Source organism: Armigeres subalbatus, chromosome 2, assembly GCF_024139115.2.
Source record: "Armigeres subalbatus isolate Guangzhou_Male chromosome 2, GZ_Asu_2, whole genome shotgun sequence".
NCBI lineage: Eukaryota > Metazoa > Arthropoda > Insecta > Diptera > Culicidae > Armigeres > Armigeres subalbatus.
Window position 1 is genome coordinate 90,793,808 of NC_085140.1, and position 25,743 is coordinate 90,819,550.

Here is a 25,743-nt window from a genome sequence, read left to right on the forward strand (position 1 = left end):
GTGTTTTGTTATCGACTGTCGATATTTTGCTATCGACTGTCGATAACAAAACACTGAAGAAGTTTTCAAGTAGAAAACGAAATACGTATCTGATGATACATTATGATTATAGTGGAAGTAACTGGAAGTTTGAAATTTTTTAAAGATATGATGCATACAATTGTGTATATAAAATGAACTCGCCAAGAAATTTCTGCGACCTATCCTCGGACCGATCAATATTAGCGGCCATCTTAGATACCGTCCAGCCTTGTCCTTAATCATCATAAAATGAACAGAATAGATTTTCTGGTGGTACTACAACATATCTCAAGCCCTTTAATCTACAAATCTCTCCTTTAATCTTAAATCTACAAAAATATGATTTACGTGGGCATAAATTCATGTTTTGCCTGAGCCTGCTGTTTCTCCAAACCTTAACTCTATTGATAATGTTTGCGGCATGATAATTTACGATATATATGACATCGCAAAGGAGTATGTAACTGTTGTGGTGCTCGAGAATGTGATCAAAACAGCACGAGGCACCACCACTGCGTGGAATTACAAAAATCTTAATATTATATGGTGAAACGAATTGAAATGGTGTACAAAACGGAACTGAGTAATGCTCTGATAAATAATTAATTATTTTGTATTGTTAAAAACTCGATGTACTTCAATAAATCCAATATTTACGATAAAAACTAATTTTTGTTCAAGTGTACCTAGTTATTAATGTGACACCCTCTTTTTCACATATTTATTTTTAAATAAATGAGCAAAAGGAGTAGGCTGGCCAAACTAAATCAACCATTGAATCTCTGAAACCCCTGAATCCACCAAAAAAAAAATGGTTAAGATCGGTGCAACAAAAAAAAGTTATCCTATGGTGTACCTATTTATGTGGAACAGAGTGTAATAGATCGTGTTGAGCAATGCTGATAAAAAGAATCAAACCATAAAACCTATGCAGTCTTTCACCAGTGGCTATGCACTGATTCCTGTTTTTTTGTCAAGGACAGTCATTCTATTTGAGGTACGCCTGAAGAACGGTCATCCCGGACATATGGAAGACACAATATTCAGTCCTGGTACAGATATCCGGCAAGCCAAGAGAAAACCTTTCGGCGTATAGTACAATCTGCCTAATAGATGGGAAAGGACCGCCGAAAGTTGTTCGTCCAAGTATACCATTTGACTGAACAAACCATTAGGCTGAAACCAATATAGCTGAAAATGTCGTCAGGTCGAATAAGTAATTTGGCTAAAAAAGTCATTGCTCGAATAAGACATTTGCTTAGCTCTTAGCTTGATTGACTGTACCCATCGTGGTTACTAGTCGTGATTGGCCGAGAAACAACAAATAATGCACAGCTTACCAATTGAATAGTTTTCTCCGGACTAGAAAGCGAGCCGAAATTTGCCGGGATAAGGATGGGAGCATCTTGACGGACGAACGTGTGGTGATCGAAAGGTGGAAGCAGCACTACGAGGAACATCTGAATGGCGCTGAGAGTACAGGCAGTGAAAGTCAAGGCAGCGGAGGGAATGACTACATCAGTTCAGCGGACGATGCCAACCAACCAACCCCCACCTTGAGGGAAGTTAAGGATGCCATCCAACAGCTAAAGACCAAAAAAGCAGCTAGTAAGGATGGTATCAGAGCTGAGCTCATCAAGATAGGCCCGGAAAAGCTAGCCACTTGCCTGCACAAATTGATAGTCAGAATCTGGGAAACTGAACAGCTACCGGAGGAGTGGAAGGAAGGGGTTATATGCCCCATCTACAAGAAAGGCGACAAACTGGAGTGTGAGCACTTTCGAGCGATCACCATCCTTAATGCCGCCTACAAAGTGATATCCCAGATCATCTTCCGTCGTCTGTCACCATTCGTGAACGAGTTCGTGGGAAGTTATCAAGCCGGCTTCGTTGACGGCCGCTCGACAGCGGACCAGATCTTTACTGTACGGCAAATGCTCCAAAAATGCAGTGAATACCAAGTCCCAACGCATCATCTGTTTGCCGATTCAAAGGCGGCATACGTATTAACCGCGTAGAGCTATGGAAAATTATGGGCGAAAACAGCTGCCTTGGGAAGCTTACCAGACTGATCAAAGCAACGACGGTGGGTGGTGTGCAAAACTGTGTGAAGATTTCGGGCGAACACTCCAGTTCGTTCGAATTGCGCCGGGGACTAAGACAAGGTGATGGACTTTCATGCCTGTTGTTCAACATTGCGCTAGAAGGTGTCATGCGGAGAGCCGGGTGTAACAGCCGGGTACGATTTTCAACAGATCCAGTCAATTTATTTGCTTCGCGGATGACATGGACATTGTCGGCCGAACATTTGCAAAGGTGGCAGAACTGTACACCCGCCTGAAACGTGAAGCAACAAAAGTTGGACTGGTGGTGAATGCGTCAAAGACAAAGTACATGAAAAAAAAAATTCCAAGTCGAGTCAAGTACAAGACACTGAAGACGACCACACAGTTGTGGTCGAAATACGTATCTGCAAAGATAACGAAAATTAACTGGTGGAATTAAATGGACAGTACTTAATTCGTCTTAGACGGTTTAATACATTCCACTAAAAGAGCTTAATATATTTTTCCCCAAAGTACATGCTTGTGGGCGGAACCGAGCGCGACAGGGACCGCCTGGGAAGCAGTGTTACGATAGACGGGGATACCTTCGAGGTGGTCGAGGAATTCGTCTACCTCGGATCCTTGCTAACGGCTGACAACAACGTTAGTCGTGAAATACGAAGGCGCATCATCTGTGGAAGTCGGGCCTACTACGGGATCCAGATGAAACTGCGGTCGAAAAAGATTCGCCACCGCACCAAATATGTCATGTACAAGACGCTTATAAGACCGGTTGTCCTCTACGGACAACATGGACAATGCTCGAGGAGGACTTGCAAGCACTCGGAGTATTCGAGGGACGGGTGCTTAGGACCATCTTTGGCGGTGTACAAGAAGACGGTGTGTGGTGGCGAAGAATGAACCATGAGCTCGCCCAACTCTACGGCGAACCCAGTATCCAGAAGGTAGCTAAAGCCGGAAGGGTACGATGGGCAGGGCATGTTGCAAGAATGCCGGACAGCAACCCTGCAAAGATAGTGTTCGCTTCCGATCCGGCAGATAGGAGACGGCGTGGAGCGCAGCGAGCGAGATGGGCAGACCACGTGCAAAACGACTTGGCGAGCGTGGGGCGTATCCGAGGATGGAGAGATGCGGCCTCGAACCGTGTATTGTGGCGTCAAATTGTTGATTCAGTGTTATCTGTTTAGATGAAAACTAAATAAATGAAATCAAAATGAGAAAGCTATTCTCACTGTACATGCTTCGGAGTTTCTTTAATTCAAGACCAATAACGATGCCGGCAACGTCCTCACAGTCAATTAGGATAAGGGGAGGAAAATTAGCTCGACACTCATTGGTACAAGAGACCGAGGAATCCTCTGCATCTCCATGAGCGCACTGGAAACGAATAGTATGTTAGTTGGGAAGGAAATATATGGGAAATCGCCTTGGTAAGCGACTAATTATTTCTTTTGAACGATGCCATATTCATGATGAAACAAAAAGGGAAAAGCAACCAGTGTTTGACGTATTTTCCCGAAGATTGATTCGTCATCTTAACCACTTCGCGACAACCAAAACATGCACTGCACTCGCTGCACTTTCTTGCTCGATGGCTACTCATCATTGCCCGAGTAGGACATTTGGCTGAATAAGTCATTTGACCGAACAGGTCATTTTGCCCAAATTCCATTCAGTCGAAAATTCGTTTTGACAGAAGGGTAAAATGGCCGAAAATATCGTAGGGAAGGGCCGTTTGGTCGAAAGCAATTCGCCCGAAAGTTGTTTGAACTAATATACCATTTGGCCGATCAAATCATTGGGGAAAACCCAATATCTTTAACCGAAAACGTCATAAAGCTGAACAGACACACGGCCGAAAATGTCTCGCTCAACTTTTCAAAAGGACCAAAGAAACATTTTTTCATGAATTAATTTGAGTACTGCAATCAAAAGCTTTCATATTGGTATTGCAATCACTCACAATCACACAATTCAAGGTTAAAAGACTATTATTCTTCCATTTACTTCCACTATTAACTTTTTTATGTATCAACAAGCAGATACGCATTTCGTTTCCTACTTGGAAACTTCTTCAGTGTTTGTTATCGACTAGTCGATATAGTCGATAACAAACACTGAAGAAGTTTCCAAGTAAAACGAAATGCGTATCTGCTTGTTGATACATAAAAAGTTAATAGTGAAGTAAATGGAAGAATAATAGTCTTTAACCTTGTAGCATTTCTAAGACGCTCTAAAATAATTAATCATCAACACAATTCAAAATAAATCATGAAAAAAATGTTACTTGGGTTCTTTTGAAAAGTTAACCCTTAAAAGGCCGGGACGACAGTCACCTCCTTTAAAGTGTTCGACCAAATTTCATGACCCCGGACTTTTCTCAAAGGGGATTAGTAGAGCTTTCTTTTGACATAGGTGCTGCACAACTAGACCCCTCCCCGCGTTCACGAGTTTCGAAAATGTATGAGTTTTTTTCCTTATTTTTGCTATGATGGCATTTTTTTTTTAGTAAGCAAGTGCAATAAAGTTATGGCGTCATAAAATAAAGTAGATACACTGACCCCACAATCATGGGTCACACACTAATGTGGGTCATTTCAATTTGATCAGCATGCAAAATGGAGTGACTAATAATTGTTACAAAGTGACCCATATATGTGGGATCAGTGTACATGAAATATATCAAGTAGAAGTGATTTTGAACGTTTCCAAGTTATTTTATTACTGTAATTACCGATATTGAAAGCCATATCCCTGATCTACGAGTTATGGTAATATTTCTTAAAATCTGATCACGAAATAAGCCAAATTGTGCTAGACAAGAGGGAAAAATATCACAAGAAACTTTAGACATATATGTTATCAATTTTATGTATTGAAGATACTGTTTTGAAACATTTCAGTGCATCCAAAATATCCGTGAGTTCAGGTCTTGAATTCTACCATAGAAGCGAAAGGTAATTTGCACATAAAAAAACTTAGAGTACATCCCACTGAGTTCAAAGATATCAAATGACTCATGGGACATTCTAGAATGCGCGAAACGTTCTAAAGTTCGGCTCGTAAGACCTACGTAACAACGGCCTCCAAAATGTTTTCGGCAGCTTTCAAAACCTTTTCTAACAGATCCTTGGATACCTGCCAAGAAACGTTATACCGATCTTTCTGCATTTCAATACACTGAATGCCATCCAAAACGTTCTTGAGTTCAGGTCGTCAGATCTTCAAGCAAGTAGAAGCGCAAAGATTGTTTCAAATCAAGCTAAGGTCATCCTGCCCAGTTCAAAGAAATCAAATGGCTTATTGGAAATTTTTCTGCGTGCCCAATGATGACATTCTAAAATGCGCAAAATATTCTGAAGTTCAGCTCCTAAGACCTACGCAATAACGGCCTCGAAAACGTTTTCGGCAGCTATCAAAACAACTCACAACAGATCCTTGGATACCGGCCACGAAATGTTATACCCATCTTTCTGCATTTCAATACACTGAATGCCATCCAAAACGTTCTTGAGTTCAGGTCGTCAGATCTACAATCAAGTTCAAAGAAATCAAATGATTCATTGGAAATTTTTCTGCGTGCCCCATAGCACGGTGCCCCCAGACGCGAATATTATCGCACTTTCATGAACCTCCGTGGTTTTCTCACAAAAAGAAAGCTTAGAGCACCAGGAAAAGGATACGGGGTGTTTTAAAATCTTTCATCGGTGAAATTTTGAATACGCCTTATTTTAAAATTGTATGTTTTTTCCCATATACATTCCCATATACATAAATGTTTGTTGCAAAATAGAAATAAATATATAGTGCTTTTCTTTTCAAAAGTAATTGAATCAAGTATTGTTAAAATGCCAGTAGCAATACGAAACCTTCCAAATAGATGAATGTTCTTCGACATTCGGGTAATGTGTCCAGCCCACGTAGGTCTGTCATACATTAAGATTGGTCGAACTATAAATCTAATGGAACAACAGTGCAGAACACGTAAGTTTTCGCTCTTAATTGAGCGTTTAAGTTTAAGAATGATTGAAATGCGATATTTTCAATGTTAAACAATAGAACTTGCTAAGCTTACCGTGTACCGATTGCATAGGTATTGAGTCTTCTGCTAGATTTTTGTAACCAGTGAATTGTTTTTATTATAATCATACAATTTTACATATCTGTACTCAGGCTTTGACAATTGTTGATGCATTAGGAAAACGAATATTTTATGCTTGTATTAATTTATTATGTTTACATGTGACACTTTTCTTTAAATACCTATTATCCAATAAAATTCGTAGAATTTATCGTGATAATGCAATAGTGATTTGGCTTTTGCAAACATCTTTTATTAGGATTTCCTTTTCAAACACAGAACACAAACTAAGTTGCGGCGCTTTCCGTGATCGATCTTCATGACTATTGTGAACATATGGCGTGATTCTTTAAGGTGGCGTGACCTGACAAACCTGCCACCGTACGAGAAACGATGTCGTTTGATTAGCATCGAACTACTAGAGGTAAGGCGGATCGCCGCTCAAGCTACGTTTGCTGGAAAGCTGCTCACGGGCCACATCGATTGTCCAGCACTACTATTGTAGTTAAATCTGTACGCACCTGAAAGACCTCTTCGCCAACGCCTATTTATGTATCTAGAACCACAGACTAGCAACTATGCACTATACGAGCCAATTCGATCTATCAGTCGGCACTTCAACGAATTTTTCGACATGTTTGACTTTGACTTATTAGTTGACGTGTTTCGTCATCGGTTACTAGACTTTTTCCGTACCGCTGGCCGCAACCAATAAGTTTAAGTTATATTCATTTAGACATTTGTAGTCAGTTGGATAATTTTAATAAATAAACAAATAAACAAATATCACTTACTCAATATTATAACGTGTCTTGACATATGGGTTTATTACCATGAAAACATTGGACTGTCTAATCTGGAGAGTAAACTGTGCAATTAAGAGCGAAAACTTACGCGTTCCGCACTGTTGGTCCTTCAGATTTATAGTTCGACCAATCTCAATGTATGACAGACCTACGTGGGCTGGACACATTACCCGAATGTCGAAGAACATTCATCTATTTGGAAGATTTCGTATTGCTACTGGCATTTTAACAATACTTGGTTCAATTACTATTGTAAAGAAAAGCACTATATATTTATTTTTATTTTGCAACAAACATGTATGTATATGGGAAAAACCATACAATTTTAAAATAGGGCGTATTTAAAATCTCACCGATGAAAGATTTTAAAACACACCGTATCCTTTCCCTGGTGCTCTAAGCTTTCTTTTCATGAGAAAACCACGGAGGTTCATGAAAGTGCGATAATATTCGCGTCTGGGGGCACCGTGCATAGTGACATTCTAGAATGCACGAAATATTCTGAAGTTCGGCTCGTAAGACCTGCGTAACAACGGCCTCCAAAATGTTTTCGGCAGCTATCAAAACCTTTCCCAACAGATCCTTGGATACCTGCCAAGAAACGTTATACCGATCTTTCTGCATTTCAATACACTGAAGGCCATCCAAAACGTTCTTGACTTCAGGTCGTCAGAAAGATGGTTATAACATTTTGTGGCGGGTATCCAAGGATCTGTTGTGAATTGTTTTGTTAGCTGCCGGAAACGTTTTCCAGGCCGTGGTTACGTAGGTCTTACGAGCAGAACTTCAGAACATTTCGCGCATTCTAGAATGTCACTATGGGTCACGCAGAAAAAATTCCAATAAGCCATTTGATTTCTTTGAACTGGTTAGGATAACCTGAGCTTGATTTGAAACAAGCATTGCGCTTTTACTTGCTTGTAGATCTGACGACCTGAACTCAATAATGTTTTGGATGGCCTTCAGTTCATTGAAATGCAGAAAGATCGGTATAACGTTTCTTGGTAGGTATCCATAGATCTGTTGGGAAAGGTTTTGATAGCTGCCGAAAACATTTGGGCCGATATTTGGCCGAAAAGCTCATTTGAAAAGTGAGATATGATGTGTGAAAAGTGAGCCGTTCCTCTTCTCACTACTTATTTCCCACTTCTCACTGTGAAAAGTAAGTAGGGCGAAGTGGGACGACTCACTTCTCACTGTAAAAAAGTGACTCACTTCAAACTCCTCATTTCTCACTTCTCACTGTAGAAAGTGAGAAATGAGAAGTGAGACATATCGCTTATCACTCCTTATTTTTCACTTCTCACTGTGCAAAATGAAAAGTGAGAAGTGAGTAGTGAGACATCTCACTTCTCACTCGCACTACTCCTCACAGTGAGAAGTGGGAAATAAGTAGTGAGAATTCTCACCTGCTCGCCCAAATGACATGTTCCGTCAAATGACCGGTTCGGCCAAATGTTCTATTCGGACAAATGTCCTATTCGGTCTAATAACCTTTTCAGCAATATGACCTTTGTGGCCAAATGATTTTCGGCCTAATGGTCTATTCGGCTCAATGGTATTTGGCCAAACAACTCTAGAGCGTAACTTTCTGATTTTTGTCTATGCATAAAGCTTTATATGTGGAAGAAGAATCGAAAAGAATAAATTTAGGCTGTTACGCCCTCTTCAAATCTTGGTCTAGATCTTTCGGTAATTTGGAGGTTGTTTGGGGGTGGCGCGATGGCAAAGTATTTATGGGAAATTGTATGGAAAAAAATCAAAATTTGTTCAAGTTCTCCTGCGAATGTCAAATAGTCATGAAATCCAATGGTGAATCCAAACCTCCGTTTTAAGATCCGTATAAACGAAACCTGGGGTTAGCTCATTGGTTTTGAGTTAATTTAACGGATTTTTTGGCAGAGATAAACGGCTGTGTAATGTTGTTAGCCGTCCAATTATTGTTTCAACCCTACTTGACCTAAAAATAACTGTTCAGTGTAAGTAAAAATGTTTGTACTGTTCAACTTAGTTAGTGACTAAATATGTGGAATTTTGTAGTTTGCCCTGAGGATGAATGAATAAACATTCGAAATGTCGGCTTTGACTAAAACGGTTGTTTTATTAGTAACCCGTGGACCGATATAACGCCATAAAACCCAAAAAATCACAAACAACGGTCGTAAATTCATCAATATAAACGGCTAAAATGATGAAATTGGCCTCAACGTAACAATGGCAAATGTTCTCCAACTGGAGGAGTTTTTTGCAAGATTTGTTTATATAGATTCCCATAATGGAGATTGGTGTTGAACATTGAATTCATGACTACTTGACATTTGTAGGGGAACTTGAACCTCCTTAGCCGTGCGGTTAGATGCGCGGATACAAAGCAAGACCATGCTGAGGATGGCTGGGTTCGATTCCCGGTGCCGGTCTAGACAATTTTCGGATTGGAAATTGTCTCGACTTCCCTGGGCATAAAAGTATCATCGTGTTAGACTCACGATATTCGAATGCAGAAATGGTAACTTGGCTTAGATACCTCGCAGTTAATAACTGTAGAAGTGCTTAATGAACACTAAGCTGTGAGGCGACAATGTCCCAGTGGAGGATGTAATGCCAATGTAGAAGAAGTAGGAGAAGGAGCTTAAACAATTTTTGTTTTCCATATAAATTCCCATATAAACCTGAATTGCCTTCACCGTATTTCCTGAGTGAAATACGATCCATATTGAGTGCACTATCGAATCGCTTTTACTCTATCACCTTAGTATGGGTCCCCTCACATTTCTGGATTCCGGGTAATGAGAAGGTGGACTCACTCACTTGAACGCAATATCGCCTTCAACGAATTCTCCATAATTGCTCGTCGAAACACTTTGGTCAGTTGGCAACGAAAATAGGATAGACGAGATTTGGGAAGATGGTTACATTCTATTCTCCCACAAGTGTCGAAGAAATCGTGGTTCAAGGGATTGGCAATTAGTCGAGATTTTATCGAGGTAATGTGTCGACTTATGTCCAATCCCTACTCTTTAAACGTGCATTCCTATGAAATAGGGCTCGCAGGCAGCAATCAATGCGATTGCGGTGCTGGTTTTCAAGACATCAACCAATTGCCTTGATCCAGTTTTTAACAGGCCGCAGATGCTTCAGGTGGTAGCCCAAGCAGCGCAAGTCATGACCATGAGCGTCGGAGCGTATTACGGCACAGCACCAGCTACCAACTTTTCACCTGTCATCAGCAAGTCGTAGGGAGAGCACACAGCATCGCATCGTATCTCATTCGCCGAAAACTGATTTCACTCCAAAACGCATCAAAACTCAATACCAACGTACTTTTTTGTTTACACGTGGATTTATTATCCATTGTTTTAAGACAAAAAAGTTAATTCAATGCATTCATCAAAGAAAAACACGTAAAAATCATGCAATGATGCACATCGCGAGTCGAATCATGAACGAATCTCTGAGCATGAGTGTGGTAGGGTTTGACTCATGCTTGATTTGAACCGCGCAGCAGATTTGAGAATTTGAGTAGATCGTAGCTTGACTTCAGGTCGTCTGGGCACCATTGAACCGGAATCTATCTCCTCCCAAAATCTCTGGAAAGACCTCGGCATTCGTTTGTTCACTCGTTGATGCGGGTTGTCTGTTGCGGGGAACTCTCCGTCGGAGTTGGATTGGACCACCGCTGAGGACTATCAGAGTAGTTGTGATCTAGGTGGGAGCTGGATGGCTTGATGGTCTTCTAGACGAAAGAGACTAAAGAGCTCAAACAGGGCGTCACTATACATAACGAAAAAGGCGCAAAGTTCGCCAGCTTATGAAGAGTGTTGAAGGCACGACCCACCTTCCAAATCAGTACCGAAATGTGGTTTCGGGAGGAGCTAAGCTAAAGCCTAAGGTGTTTCCTTGAGCAACGCTAGACGAAAAACGGAAGAAAAGGGTTTTTTCTGAATAAAACACAACGTATGCTTCTCGATCAGATAAACATGAAGCTGTCCAACATATGCCAATTACTCGGCGACTAAATTGTGGGGTACGGTATAAAAAGCTTTTGAAAAATCCACATATATTCTCCTCTCCATCTTACGTGACAGTGCCGTTACGTATCAAATCAAGTTGGTCATTGTTGATCTGTTCTTCATGAACCCGTGTTGAGTATCGGATATTATTGGCGATACAACAACGTACAGAACGTTGCACACCGTACAGGAGCGAAACAACGCGATAGTTGGACACTTGGTGTAGATTACCAGATTTGAGAATAGGAACAACAGAGGCTATTTTCCATGCAGCTGCGTTCACCATTGCTTGAGCCGTCCAGCTCTGGTAATTTGATACGTAGGACATGTCCCACCACATGCTCAACGCTAGTTGTCAAGTCAACACAATTTCCGAAAGATCCATCTCTTGGACGAAACTATGTTGGTGGATAATCTTGAGTGACACATTTTACTCAATTAGAAACTGCCACAAACATTTAAATTTCCACGCATTTTCCCTTGTATGAATGAGCGAAACCGAGAAGGATGAATCCGACATCTTATTTTTTCAAAGCAGCACGTCGCAAACGTGCAGACATTGACACCCGCATGTAAAATGGTCGTGTTTGTGTCCACTTTGACAAAAACCAAAGATCCGCAATCGTCCGACGATATGCTGCTGTGACGGTCAACCCGTAAGCAGATGACTTACGATTTTCCCGACGTCTAATGAAATGCTAAAAGCTTCGTAGCTGGTGTCAAACCAGCCACATGCTACCATCTATCTGTCGAATCTATTGTCCTGTGCCACTTTTGCTACCACACACGGTGCACATTTCTATATTTATAGGAAATCCTTCAGCCGGTCGGTAGAGCGTATGAATTTCTCATGCCAAGCAAATCAATTTGCCACCGAATCCACAACGTAAGATTCGTTGCCCTCTTCAAGACTGACCTCATCGCACGGTCTACGTCTCATTGCCATTGGACTGTCACCGCATCATCCTGGAGGACGCAACATATGTCATTGCGGATTGGTAGGCACAGATAAGACAGCCGGACCGGAGTGGGGCAGGTTTCTCACAAGACAGTCATTACGGAAGTCTCGGACGACGGGCAGGAGACCACGACTATAATAGCTCTTTGTCCGAAGGAAAATGATTCGCCACTCTGGGACAAGGAAAGGATTACAAGAAATCAGTCACACATATCATGTTTATGTAAATAAGATCTGCTGGTTGTAAATTTGTGGTGCGGGATGCCAAGGATTTACGTCATGTAACGGTAATCTGTCGGTGATTAGAGATGGTTTTGCATTAATTTGACGCAGGAGGATTTGCTTGTTATTGCCGTTGGTCAGAATTGTAATCATGGCTTTAATTTTTTCAATGGCTTAAAACTGATTATGTGGGCTATTAGTGAAATTACCAACGAAATTTAATATTTGAAGCCAATATTCCATGAGCGTTTTTTTGTTTCATATACCTACGAATCCTAGATATTTCTAGATAACTACTAAGCTAACTAATCATATTCCACCTCGCGTTTTCGAGACCACCACACTCAATTAATGATGTATGTAAATATATTTATTTTATGCTTTTACGCATAATGATGACGGTTGTACACTGCTCCTTTGGTGAGATTGGTGCCAAAATCGTGATGTTCATTAAGGTCATTAATAGTTTGGATTCCTGACAGATTCCTTTTGAATCACTAATGGGTCTTCGATGAATTATATCCACTCAGATGTATGCAGTGGTATCTACGCTATTGCGGGAAAAAAACGTTTCAAACTCGCTGAAACATCAGATGATGTGCAATGTGCATGTTTTTCGACCAGCGAATAGTGTGCCGTCAGAACAATTTCCCTTTGCAACGATTGTGATGATATGAGAAGCAGAGCTTTAAATAATCGATTTATTTTGGTTAAGTCCATCAACTTTCTGAGTACTGAGTTGCATTGAAATTGTGAGAAAAAAATTGAACTTGGCACACACCTCCCCCAGGTTTTGAGCGATTTTATCAACACTTATTAGTTGAATGAAAAGAACACGAACACAGTGTTTCAGCATAATAGAAGAACGTCACTATCTTGTGATAGTTACAATGCAATGGTAATGCTAATAGCGTCTTCCAAACTTAGACGTACATTTTCAGCATAGAATTAGAACCAAAAGTAGGGCCATTCCTTCTACCAAGCTTCCGTTTGGTGCACGGAAATTTCATACAAATTTTCTTCTACTCAATTCGAAAAATAAAATACTTTCGCCTCTAATTCTGTCATGAAATTACAGGCTCTTCGAAAACACTAGCGACATACGTTGCACAACCTACTCAAATAAATGACGCTCCACGTTAAAAATAGACGCCTTGGTTGTGCACTTCTGAGCTTTGCCCATTGCTGCTATGGTGATCTTCGAGATTCATAATAGGGCACTGCACGGAAAAAACTCTTTTTCTTTCGTTCTTCATTAATTTCGAATCGACGCAGAATGCGTTATTTGCTATTGAAAATTAGCCCGATCAGTAAAAACAGCGTTCTTCCCTTGGCGAAAAAAAAAATCAAAATGGATTTTTTTAGAAATTGCTACAATATATTCAAAATAAGGCAAATAGATGTGGACTGATGAAAATAATGCATTTTATCCCCCTTAAGTGCTATATTGACCTCTCTCATGTATATTACAATGTATGAGAAAGGCACCATCACCGCTATGTGAACTATTCCGGTTTTTGCTATAATCTCATTTGCCATCTCCGAAAAAAAATGTTTTCCGTAAAAGAAAAAATGATCCAATTCTATTCAAATACTTTATTTTCTCTCTGCAATGTTTAGACAGGGACGATGTGGAGACTCACGCCAAGGGATCTGGGATAAAAGCCGTGCAAGAAACGCACGGTTCGCGGAGTAATGGAGGCTTACTACGAAGAAAAGTCTGGGCAGAGCCAAACTGATATTTACGCGGCACGCGAAGACCAGGTGTTTTCTGGTGAGAAGCTCTGTCTTGCAACAGCCCCATAATGTCCAAAATGATCGGCTGTGGGCTGTGAACGTTGGCCACCCCACATGAATATCTCGCGGTTCTAGAGCGCCGCTTCGGTGATGGCTTGCGGCGTAGGAAGCTCCTACGTTAATTGTGTTAATCGAGAAAAACGTGAAAATCAACGTACTATAAGCGTACTATAAGACTGAGGTTACGGAGAAAGCTGTAGCCCCGACACTTTGTAATCTCTAAGGAAAGGATCATTACGCCGTCCCACACGGCGAATGTTGTGCAAGCGCGGTATCGGAAGAATTTGACTGATTTCCTCCCACCTCCTCGGACTCTAATCCCCTGGAATTTTATGTATGGTCGTACATGCTGGTCTCGCATATCGAACATCTACATCTACATGCAGTAAGCACTATGGACCAACGATTTAAGAACCCCATTTCCATTTCCAAGGTCTGCGACGAGACGATGATGAATCAGATACGTGCCGCGTGCGATTCTTTCGAGAAACGTCTCAAGCTTGTCGTACAGTCGTACAGGGTAATTTGACTGACCAAGCTGAAAGGTTACATCCAGCACGTTACGTCTGATGATGGCTGGTTAGTAAGGTTAGGTTAGTAAGCCAAACGTGTCACGAAAAATAATGCTGTTTATGTTCATTATCACCGTGAAATGCTAATCTAGAGAATAAATTAGTTACAAACCCGCGGTGAAAAACAAAAAAAAAAACTGTTTGAAAAAATATTCATCAACTCCAGATGACTACAGATAATTTTATTATGTAGGAAATTCTCGAATAATATGCAGCTCGTTTTTAATGAAATATTTCTTACAAAAAAACTTATGTTGACTGCAAAGTAGCGCTGATTTGGTTTTCAGTTATCATCATAGGTAAGCTTAATAAAAGAATAATTTAGATTGCTATTATCGGACTTCCAAAATATATATAGCCCGACGATAGGTAAATAAATGTATTTTCATATCTATTACAGTAAATCCGGGTAAGATGCCGCGTTGGTATAGGCGCCGCACCTTATAAATCGTACAACAGACATGATTTGTTGGCGCAAATGTATGTGAGAATGTGCCTTTTTAGCGAAAACAAAAACGTAAGTTGTAACGGCTCATTATTATCAGCCGAAAAGTTACACACTATTATTTATTTCGCGGATGCCGTAAAATTTCTAACGTTATTTTTAATAACGATATTTTGCGAAATTCTTACGAATTCACATGTTTATTCCACAGTGTGAATCCTCTAAAAAGCTTATAGATAATGTTTGTAAGCAGCTTATGCTGTCAGTAAAAACTATATAGTGATAATTAATTATTTTAGAGCGTCTTAGAAATGCTACAAGGTTAAAATACTATTATTCTTCCATTTACTTCCACTATTAATAGTGGAAGTAAATGGAAGAATAATAGTATTTAACCTTATATAGTGATATTGCGAGATGTCGTAAAAAAATAGGGTCATAATGCTGCACCTAAACTATCAGAACTTCAATGAGATATTTATTATCAAGTGGGAGAATCATGTAAAATACGAAGACCAAGATATTGCAGAATCCCGCCCAAGAAATCTAGAAGTCCTAGGATATCTGTTACTTTATTAATTGAATGCTCCAGGATAATGATATTTGTACAAGGAACAATTTCGATTTAATCTGTGTAGTTTCTGTGTCGACATAATCTGTGTCGGTAACAATCATGCGTGCTCACCACTGAAAACATCACAATTATGAGAAACAAATTAATTTGTGTATCAAATGATAAGGGACCGTTATCGATATCGTTCATAGCCAAACAAAATTATCTCGTTTCTCTAATATTTCCCACGTGCAGCGTTTCCCCCTGAGGTGTGGCATCTCACCCATCTGACTTTTTTTTCAATACAAATGTTACAATCCGTTTTATTTTGTTTTGCAAATGACTTCTACAATATGTAGTAGGATCTCTAAACTATCAAAAAAACAATAAGTAATTGTTTTGGAGAAATATTGAATTTTAAAAAGGGTGGAATCTCACCCGGATTTACCCTACTGTATTTACTTTATATTATCATTAAGGCGTCATAATGGTAAAAATGCTCGCAATGTGAACCAAGCCAAGGTCGTTTGGCCGAAAGCCATTTGGCCGAATGTCACTAGACCGAACAAACCATAAGACCGAAACCCATCTGGCCGAAAGTAATTTGGCCGAATAGGTCATTTGGCCGAATAGGTCTTATGGCCGAATAAGTTATTTGGCCGAATAAATCAGTTGGTCGAATAGGTCATTTGGCAGAATACGTCATTCGCTCAAATAGTCGTCAACAACCGGAAATCGGTTCAAGAGGCAACAATTAGAGTCGGCGGCTGCGATATCACCTCCAAGAGATCTTTGAAATAATAACGACGATAAGTTGAGCTTTAAAAGTCACGTCGACTACGCCTGCAAGCGCGCATCGACGGCGATAGCAGCACTATCTAGGATGATGGCGAACAGCTCTAGGGCGTGCTCCAGTAAGCGCAGGTCCACGATACGGAGGTCCAGCCTGGGGATCGGCGTTGAGTGTAAACTGCAAGCTGGAGAGAACTCATAGGCTAATGTGCCTGAGAGTCATCAGCGCATAACGCACCGTATCTCGCAAGGCGGCATGTGTACTCGCGGGCATGATGCCTATTATTATAGCCGACATCTTACAACGAAGTTGGCGAATAGAGCAGCAGCAGCCAGCCTTTACGGATAACGGACCATGAATACTCCGCGGCGGAAGTCGTTAATATATATGTCGATAATGAATGGGAACGCCAGCGCGAGCTACCGCGCGTAGCCTTAGACCGTGACGAAACGGCCGGTTTTGGAGGAACTCCCGCTTTCGGGGAACTCGTCGGAGTAGGTTAGATCCGCCGTCGGGGACTATCCGAGTCGTACACGATCGCGACCGAGGCGGGAGCTGAATGGCTCAATGAACAAGGTGAGAGCTGAATGGTTCAAGGCAATCAAAACTCGGTCATCGGAAGCCCACCGGCGGGGACCAGCTGAGTAAATCGTGGCGTGCGAATGCACCGGCTCCGGGTCGTCGGGGCACCATTGAACCGGAAGTTATCTCTACCCGGAATCTTTGGATTGACCTCAGCACTCGTCCGGTCACCCGTTGAGACGGATCGTCGGTTACGGGGGAGCTTCTGACGTCGGTGAACTCCCCGTCGGAGTAGGATTGATCCACCACCGGGGACTATTCGAGTAGTTCGCGACCAAGGCGTGAGCTATATGGCTCAACGGTTAAGCAAGAAGCCGGGGGACTCCCCATCGAAGTAGGATGATCCGTCACCGGGGACTATCTTAGTAGCTTGCGAGTACGTTAAGAGCTAAATGGCTCTAAAAAGAAAAAGGGAATAGATTTGGTGCTGAATAGCACAAGGAAAAAATAAAAGGCTCAAGGGCTCAACGCTTTTGCGTGCTTGGTGGCACCAACAAGGGAGCCAAAGCGCTCAGACGTAGAACAAAACATCGAAGAGAGGTACTGTGAAAGGTGTCGTTTTGGGAGGAGTACTTTCAGTAAGTAATACTGTAAGGTAGTCCCGAGGGGGACAGGGCATTAGAAGAGAGGGTAACTTAAGTAACCTTCTGTTACTTGGGTGGGTTTAGTGGGTCCGGCGGTCTGGCCTTCTGCCTTCCACGCCAACCCAACTCCCTGAGTGATAATTTGAGGATATGAAGAATTATATGAGATATTCAACGGAAAATCAGAATTGAAATTGTTCTTAAATATATTTATTTTACGGCTACGCAGTCTTTAGTTTTAGAAACGAGTTTACCCCCTGAGGAAGACACAATCCCCGTGTCGAAACGTTGGGCAACGAATAAACTCGTTTCTAAAACTAAAGACTGCGTAGCCGTAAAATAAATATAAAAGTTACAGTCGATCCCGCATCAATAGTTCTTAAATATTTTCAAGGAGGATTGACACTTGTTTATTTACTTATGATTTTTTTATCATGGTAAACTTGATGAATTCCAAAGTTTTCTACCTCTTGAATGTCAAATAGGGCACTGCACGGACTGGTTTGTCTCTTTCTCGCTGCAAAGAAATTAGAAAACAACAAGGCCAGTAAACATCAAAATTTATGAGGAACGAAAGAGAAAGAGATGTTTCCATGCAGTGCCCTATTGAGAGGAACTAGCGCCGCCATTACCGGACGCAAAACAATGGATATCAATGGAAATTCCCGAACCGTTTTATAACGGTGAGGATGTTCTAAGTTGCTCAATCCAAGATTGTTCATAGCCTATCTGTTGGTTGTCTAGTTCATTTTCTGTTTTCCATCGTATATTCTTCGCAATTCTGAAGCATATAGAATGTTCTTGTTTTAGCACACCATAGAAATTGAACAAATGCAGTGCCATTTATGCAAAATTCAGGCATTGGAAATTATGGTAGGTGTAGTCTGGAGATGCCGGAGGGGATTTGTTAGCTGCACTAGTGTGAGTGAGGTGTCAGTTTATCTTGCAGAGTAGTGGTGAGGAGCATTTTTTCGTGAGAAGGGCCATTTGGCCGAAAACCATTTGGCCTAAGGCCACTAGGCCGAGAGTTGTTTGACCGAATATATTATTTGGCCGAACAGATCGTTAGACCTAAAGTCATTTAGCCGAATGATAATTGGGCCGAAAATGTCATTTAGCCGAAACAGTCATTTGTGGGCCCTCCTTAGCCGTGCGGTAAGACGCGCGGCTACAAAGCAAGACCATGCTGAGGGTGGCTGGGTTCGATTCCCGGTGCCGGTCTAGGCAATTTTCGGATTGGAAATTGTCTCGACTTTCCTGGGCATAAAAGTATCATCGTGCTAGCCTCATGATATACGAATGCAAAAATGGTAACCTGGCTTAGAAACCTCGCAGTTAATAACTGTGGAAGTGCTTAATGAACACTAAGCTGCGAGGCGGCTCTGTCCCAGTGTTGGGATGCAATGCCAATAAGAAGAAGAAGTCATTAAGCAGAAAGGGCCGTTTGGCCGAAAAAGTCGTTTGGCTGAATAGATCATTTGGCCGAAAAAGCCAACTGGACGAGTTTTATTTATTTATTTGAACACCGTCTTCAATTTATAGATTGCACTGACGGATTGTTTGACTTATATCTGTTTTTAAAAATTAGTCAAAAACCTAAAAAGTAACATATTTTATTCAATAGTCTGCAGCATAAATCTAATGGATTATTTTGGCCTTAATGGGTGCGGTGGCCACGGATCCACATCAGTTGGCGATTTCTGAGTTGACGAGACGGTGCATGAAATCGAACATTCTCCAACTTCAGTCGATATTGCACGATTAGGTCATTTTAATGGTTGTTTGGCATTAAAGACCACTCGAAATAGTGAGAAGTGAGAAACAAGAAGTGAGTAATGAGGAGTATAAGGAAAATAAGAAATGAGACGTCTCACTTGGCACTCCTGATTTCTCACTTCTAACTGAGTAGTGCGAATTGAGAAGTGAGACGTTGAAACTTTTATGCCCAGAAAGATCGAGACAATTTCCGATAACAACATAGATAGGTACACAATTTGATGTTAGATCATACAATTTAGAAATCAACAGCAAATTGAGATCAAAATATGTTATCAGTCATGATGATTCATATTTGAAAAAAAAAATGATTTCAATTTGATATCAATGTCAAAATATGTTTTCCATATGCTCTCATTACGTTTTCAGATTTTGCTCGGGTATGCATCTTACCGCACTGCTAAGGAAGGCCTCAGAATACAAGAACTTTTCGAAAATTTAACTGTACCTATAAACCCTTTATTATTCCTGGGAGGCAAGCCCTTTTATTGAAAGAAATCCTCCTGCTGCCGTAATCAGAAAAAGTGCCGTGTATGCCATTTGCCAAAAATGGTGTTAACGAGTACTACTCATCAAGCTCTTTAACAGAAAAATAGAAAATATCCATGTAGTTAATTGGTGCTTATGTCACTTTTCCAGATTCCGGCAGTTCTCTCCTAACCTTGTACACAGACGCAGACGCATCCATTCTAAGAATCTTCCTTTCTCTCCATTCCTCCTATCCTATTGCACCGGGCATTGCCTTTTTTATTGCCAACAAAATTTAGACCAGATTACAAAACACTAGCACCATGCAGTTAAGTAGAATTCAATAAATATTTCAACCAAAATTATTCTAACTGAGTTCTTCCAAATGCATTCCGCCGAATGACTTTCGGTGAAAAAACGCATTCCGCGAAATGTCTTTCGGAGAATTGGTAGTTCCGCGGAAAGTCGCACTCCGGAAAAAAATTCCAAAACAAGTATTTCGGCGAAATAGTGTACAACCTGACCTATTAGGCCAAATAGCCTATGATCTGTTCAGGTAAATGACCTGTTCTGTCAAATGGCTATTAGCAAAAATGACCTTCGGCCTAATGGTACCTTCGGCCTAATGGTACATTCGGCCAAACAACTTTCGGTCTAGTAGCGTTCGGTCAAATGGCATTCGGCCGAATGATTTTCAGCCAAACGGCCCTTCCCTGAACGAAGCAGTCACCCCTCCGCACGGAAAAATGCTCCTCACCTCTAATCCGCAAAAAAACCGACACCTCGTTCACACCAGAGCAGCTGACAAATCCTCTCCGGCATCCCCAGACCACATCTACCATAATTTCCAATACCTGAATTTTATATAATGGCACTGTATTTGTTCAATTTCTATCATGTCCAAAAACAACAAGATTCTATATGCTTCAGAAGTGAGAAGAATATAAGATGGAAAACAGAAAATGAACTAGACAACCAATAGATAGGCTATGAACAATCTTGGATTGAGCAACTTAGGACATCCTCACCGTTATAAAAAATGGGTTGATAATTTCTATTATAATAATGTAGCTTCTTTCCGCATCGTATAACACTTTTTCATAATCACTGAATCCACAAATTTAGGCATTTTATCAAATCAACATTTTGTACGCATTTGCCGATTTTTAGCTCATCAGACACACTTGTAAAAATATCACGCGGAAAAAATACGCATATGTTCGGACGCGGGGCCTACTCCGATTGCAATTGATATTTCAGGAAAAAAAAAATCATTTTCGGGGAAACGTCGATTCAGGGTCACGGCATACAAAAAACAAGGCAGGCTCATCAGGTATGTAAACAATCAGTTTGAATGTAAACACGTGACGTCACTGCTATCCTCGCACAAGCTGGACCGAGACGATGCTCTACGGATGCAGCATGCTTACTTTTGTACTCCAACATGTGGCGATAAAATATGCGTCACATTTGAAGTGTCATTTTTCTAACGAGCCTACCTTGTTTTCTGTATACCGCGATTCGGGGTTATGTCATTTTCGAGGAAATGAAATTTTCGGAGAAATGTTATTCTTAGTGAATTGTCAGTTTTCAGGGAAATGTTATTCTCAAGGAACTGTCAATCTTTTTGTGATAGAAGTTTTTCCGTCATCAAGATTTTTAATTTTTAATGCATAGTTATGGTTCAAAACTTTTAGCCCTCAACAACTTTGTGCCTTAAGAACATAATTATAGCATTGTTTTATATTTTCCTATCTTACACATCCCAGCTACATATTCTTCCTGAAAGTCGTCTTTCACCTGATTAGTCATACCGTGCGGGACCGAAATCCATCCACATCATGAGATATCAATGAATTAAAGGGTGTTAAAGATAATTAATGTAGAAATAATTTATCTTATCCTGTTCAGATAGTAGGCAGTAAGCGTCTAAGGTAAAGAAATGGAAAGTAAGCTTTGAAATTAAAACAACATAAAAAAACAAATCACCACCCACCAAACGCGGAGTTTTTGCAGCCATTTTGTTTTCGGGTAGAGCATAATTGCACCAAAAGTAACTGTGTTTTAATTGCTAATTGCGAATCATTACATAAGATAAGCGGAATACAAATCGAAGGGATCGCTTCTCAAGGTGCGTATCGAACTATTTACAGTTGTAGTTTAGTCAATCAGACTGCTTCAATTTAAATATTTAGTTAAATAATAGCTGTACGGATTTTGATCCTTTGATTCGAAATCCGTCCACGGTGGACGGATTTCGAGTCAGGAGTAGTAGATTTTATCCATTATTTTATCATGTTTTTCGTAGTTTTTAATGAGTAAATGTGAAATACTTCAAAACTAGAAGCCTTCATGCTCCTGTGTCAGTGACAAACGTTTTATTTACATTCGATTCCTATTTTCTAATGACTTTTTCATATACTAAGGTGCTTAAGTGTACGGATTTCGATGCCTCACGGTAGTATGGAATTATTTTCATTTAAATTGAAAACAATATTCTAAATGATCCGATTAAAGCTTCTCACAGATATAATAACGTTGTAATCTACGTGGGCCCTTATTATTTGAGTTTTAGTAACTCATTCTCCAAAGGCTGAAGTTTTTCTGGCTCACATCCTTGCCTACATTGCGGAATTAAACAACTCATCTGGCAGCAACAACTTTTTCGCAATAAAAGCTACTCTAAATATCGATTGCTCAATGCCCACACATCATATCCAACCAGTGCGGTGTACGATACCCACGGGACTTTCTTATTTAACACTTTGCAGTGCTAACCTGCGTTATTTCTACTCCGATTGTAGCCGTGCCGTCATCCGTCGCCTTGTACTCACTCACTGCTCGGCAAATAAAACCTAACCGGATTATTTCAGGGGATGAACCCGACCAAACCGCTATCATTCCTGTTCCCTCCACCTTAGGAGAACCCACGTTCAGCAAAACGGCGAGAAAATCAATCCGATTCCGATACCCCACCGTCAAGTCACGTCAGAAAGCCCGATGCCGCACACCGCTCCGGGACCGTCAAACTCGACAACCCCCTGATGTCAAGATCGGAAAAGTCAACCCAGAAGAGACCATCACAAGACAATATAAAAGCATTAGTTACATTATTATCCTTTTTAGATTAGATACACCATCTGTAAACATTGCGTGCGGCTCTCCTCGCTCCTGGCCCACGGTTTTGGGGTGGTGTGGGCCGCAGCAGTGGAAAGCGTAGTAAAGTGATTTATCGCCAGTTCACCACACCATCATCCCTCGAGCCGGCCAGCAGCAGAGCAGCATCGTAAACGTACCAACGTAAGCGCAGACAGCACAAGACGACGGAGGGGTGACTTTTATGTAAAATCATTGCGCTCCATTAAGGGGCTGCGCGTGATTTTCCATCACACGTCACGCCATCCATCCGAGCGCGTTCAGGATCAGCAGCAAGGGGTCGTTGCGGTAGGAAGCGTCGTGAACGCATATTTATAGGTGTGGTACCATAAAAAGCAGCTGATTTTTATTTCAGTTTTTCTGCAATCAATAATTTTCTATTCAAATTTAGCGGAACGGTGATGGCCGACAAATTGATATTATCTTTCGTAACTAATTCACGCCGTTTTAGAACAAACTAGCTACAGTATTTCATTTCCCTAACTTGTTTACCACAATTTACTACTCCTTTGAACAATTTTTTTCTCGATTTTCTTCATGATGACTTTTAATTATTGCATTCTTCACTACCTATCTGCAAAAACAAAATTGAAGAATACACATGCTTGGTAAATTTTTCATTGGTTTTGCATCTCAGCTTGCAACATTTGAAAATAATTAATTCTACCAAACAGGTTATGGAAAGGCTTTTGACCTATTTGGCTGAAGAGTGAAGGAGAATGTACACTTTTTGGTCGGTTTTAAAGCTTGGCTAGTGAATCTTCAATCTTCATTACATTGCAAAATAAGCGCACATGAAAATAATCGGAGACATTTTATGCGTTTAAAAAAAGACAAGAGCACTGTCTTCGACTAGAGGTCGTTACAAACCGAACACTAACACCTAGCTTGGAGAATTTTTCGATTACGAAAAGTTTCCTCCTTGCCGGGCCGGGAAATCGAACCCACACTCCATAGCATATGCGTCTAGCCGATTGACGTTGCTAACCACACGGCCACGAAGCCCACATGATTATATTTTGCAATCTTTTTGTCATCAAGCAGCCATGAATTCCTGTGGCCATTCTTTTCTCATATTTCTTGCCTCCCACGCATACAAAAAAAAATCAAGCGCTGAAAATTCATCACCACCTACCTGTACTCGCGACTCTGTCAGCCCGATCCGCATGGCAATCTCCTCCCGCATGAAAATGTCCGGATAGTGCGTCTTCGAGAAGCACCGTTCCAGTTCGTTCAGCTGGGCCGGGGTAAAGCGTGTTCGATGCCTCTTCTGTTTGCCATTTTTGTCAGTATTCTAATGGAGAGTAAGAAAAGGCGTTCACTTGGATGGAGCGGACCGGGCGCGGACCCAGCGGCAGGACGCTAAGCTACATTTACCTGATCCTGGTGTATGTTGTGCGGCTCGCAGAGACCAGCCCCGCCGCCGCCACCGCCAGCCGATCCAACACTGTTGGTGTGCAACCGATTGCCATTGCTGTCCGAGCTGGCCGAGTTCGGAACCGGGCCAAAGCCGTTGCCACCGTGCAGGGACGTGATGGCCGCCTTTGGCAGGTCGCACTCTTTTGGCCCTGTGAACGAAGGTGGGAAAGCAGAAAGAGAAAGCATGAATGCCGAATGTTGAAACTAATTGCTCTTATTGATTTTTATGTTCGACTGTCGGGTACGATAATGAATAGCCGAACAGCGTTAATTAGTTAAAGCCAGGTGGGGATGCATCTCTTCAGGAGACAGAATACACCAATCCAATCCAAATGGAACCATCCGAGTGCAGCACACTCGATTCTCATTACTTTAATGTCAACCTGTTCCGGACGCCGACTAACAGCACACAACCAGGGCCGCATTTGAAGAGTTGGTTTGAAGGTATATTTTGGAAGGTTTTAAAATTTGATTAAGAAGATGATTAAGGTCAATAATCGCATTACTTTATTGATACTATAATGAAGGTTGCAGGTAGATTCAAACTTAATTGAAACCGAATTGAAACGAATTCATTCAACAAAACCAAAACCATAAAAAAACATACGATTATGAGGGATCTTAATCAGCAGTCTTAAGGTGTACAAACCCAGTCATAAATCTGACCCTGACAACGACTAGTGCGGATGGAAGTGAACAAAACGAGAATGCATTTTACACGTTTCGATTTTCCGGAAAGTTTTCGACGTTTCAGCAAGGACAACGAAAATTCGCTGAAACGCGTGACACTGGCAGACACTTTGTTCGTAAACCTTCCTACCACTACCCGACTCTACTCCGTACCGGGAAACATCGTCAGCACGACGAAATTCTACTTTACGATAAATGCAATTCACTTCCTTTCGCCTCAGCCCGTCCAGTGAAGTCAGTGCTATGCCATCCGTTTCCGAACAGCAGCAGTAGTACAGGTGGGAGGTTTTCATCCATTTCGGACCATCATCATCATGGCCGCCTCGCATCGAGTCACGTACCGAGAACGTTCATCTACATAAAACGTGGCAGTATAAAATAGGTTTTAATAAAATTAAATTAAACATTATCACCGCTTTCAACGGTTTCGTTTTAAACCCTTGGCCATTCCGTCCGATCCAGGATGGCAAACTGACGGGAGGAGTATTGCATGGGATTGGGGAGGTTTTCTGGGGACAGGGAATGGATGTCACCATTCCAGTTTCGATGGCCCATTGTGGTGACCTGGGGAAGTATTCACAGTCGGTGCAGTTTTTCACACCTGCCTGCCGGTTGAATATGAGCAACGATGAGCTGGAAACGGAATCGAGAGCATTTGTGTGAAATTTTACTGCATATGCTTCACTGAAAACGACGCTCAAATTAATTTTGTTATGGTCTATGAAGTCTGTGGATATTTCATCA

At 41.2% G+C, this 25,743-nt stretch overlaps 1 protein-coding gene across 4 annotated transcripts in view; it reads right to left on the reverse strand.

The window, feature by feature from the left end:
• LOC134209880 (homeobox protein orthopedia) overlaps positions 1–25,743 on the reverse strand; it is a 181,724-nt gene that overhangs the window by 96,778 nt on the left and 59,203 nt on the right. For 3 of the 4 annotated variants that reach the window (XM_062685901.1, XM_062685902.1, XM_062685904.1), the window contains exons 2-3: positions 24,268–24,458; positions 24,026–24,184 (exon numbers count right to left, since the gene is read on the reverse strand). In XM_062685901.1, the coding sequence (XP_062541885.1) occupies positions 24,026–24,184; positions 24,268–24,458 (350 nt within the window). The remainder of the gene's footprint in view (positions 1–24,025; positions 24,185–24,267; positions 24,459–25,743) is intronic. The other variant, XM_062685903.1, reaches the window with a different exon arrangement.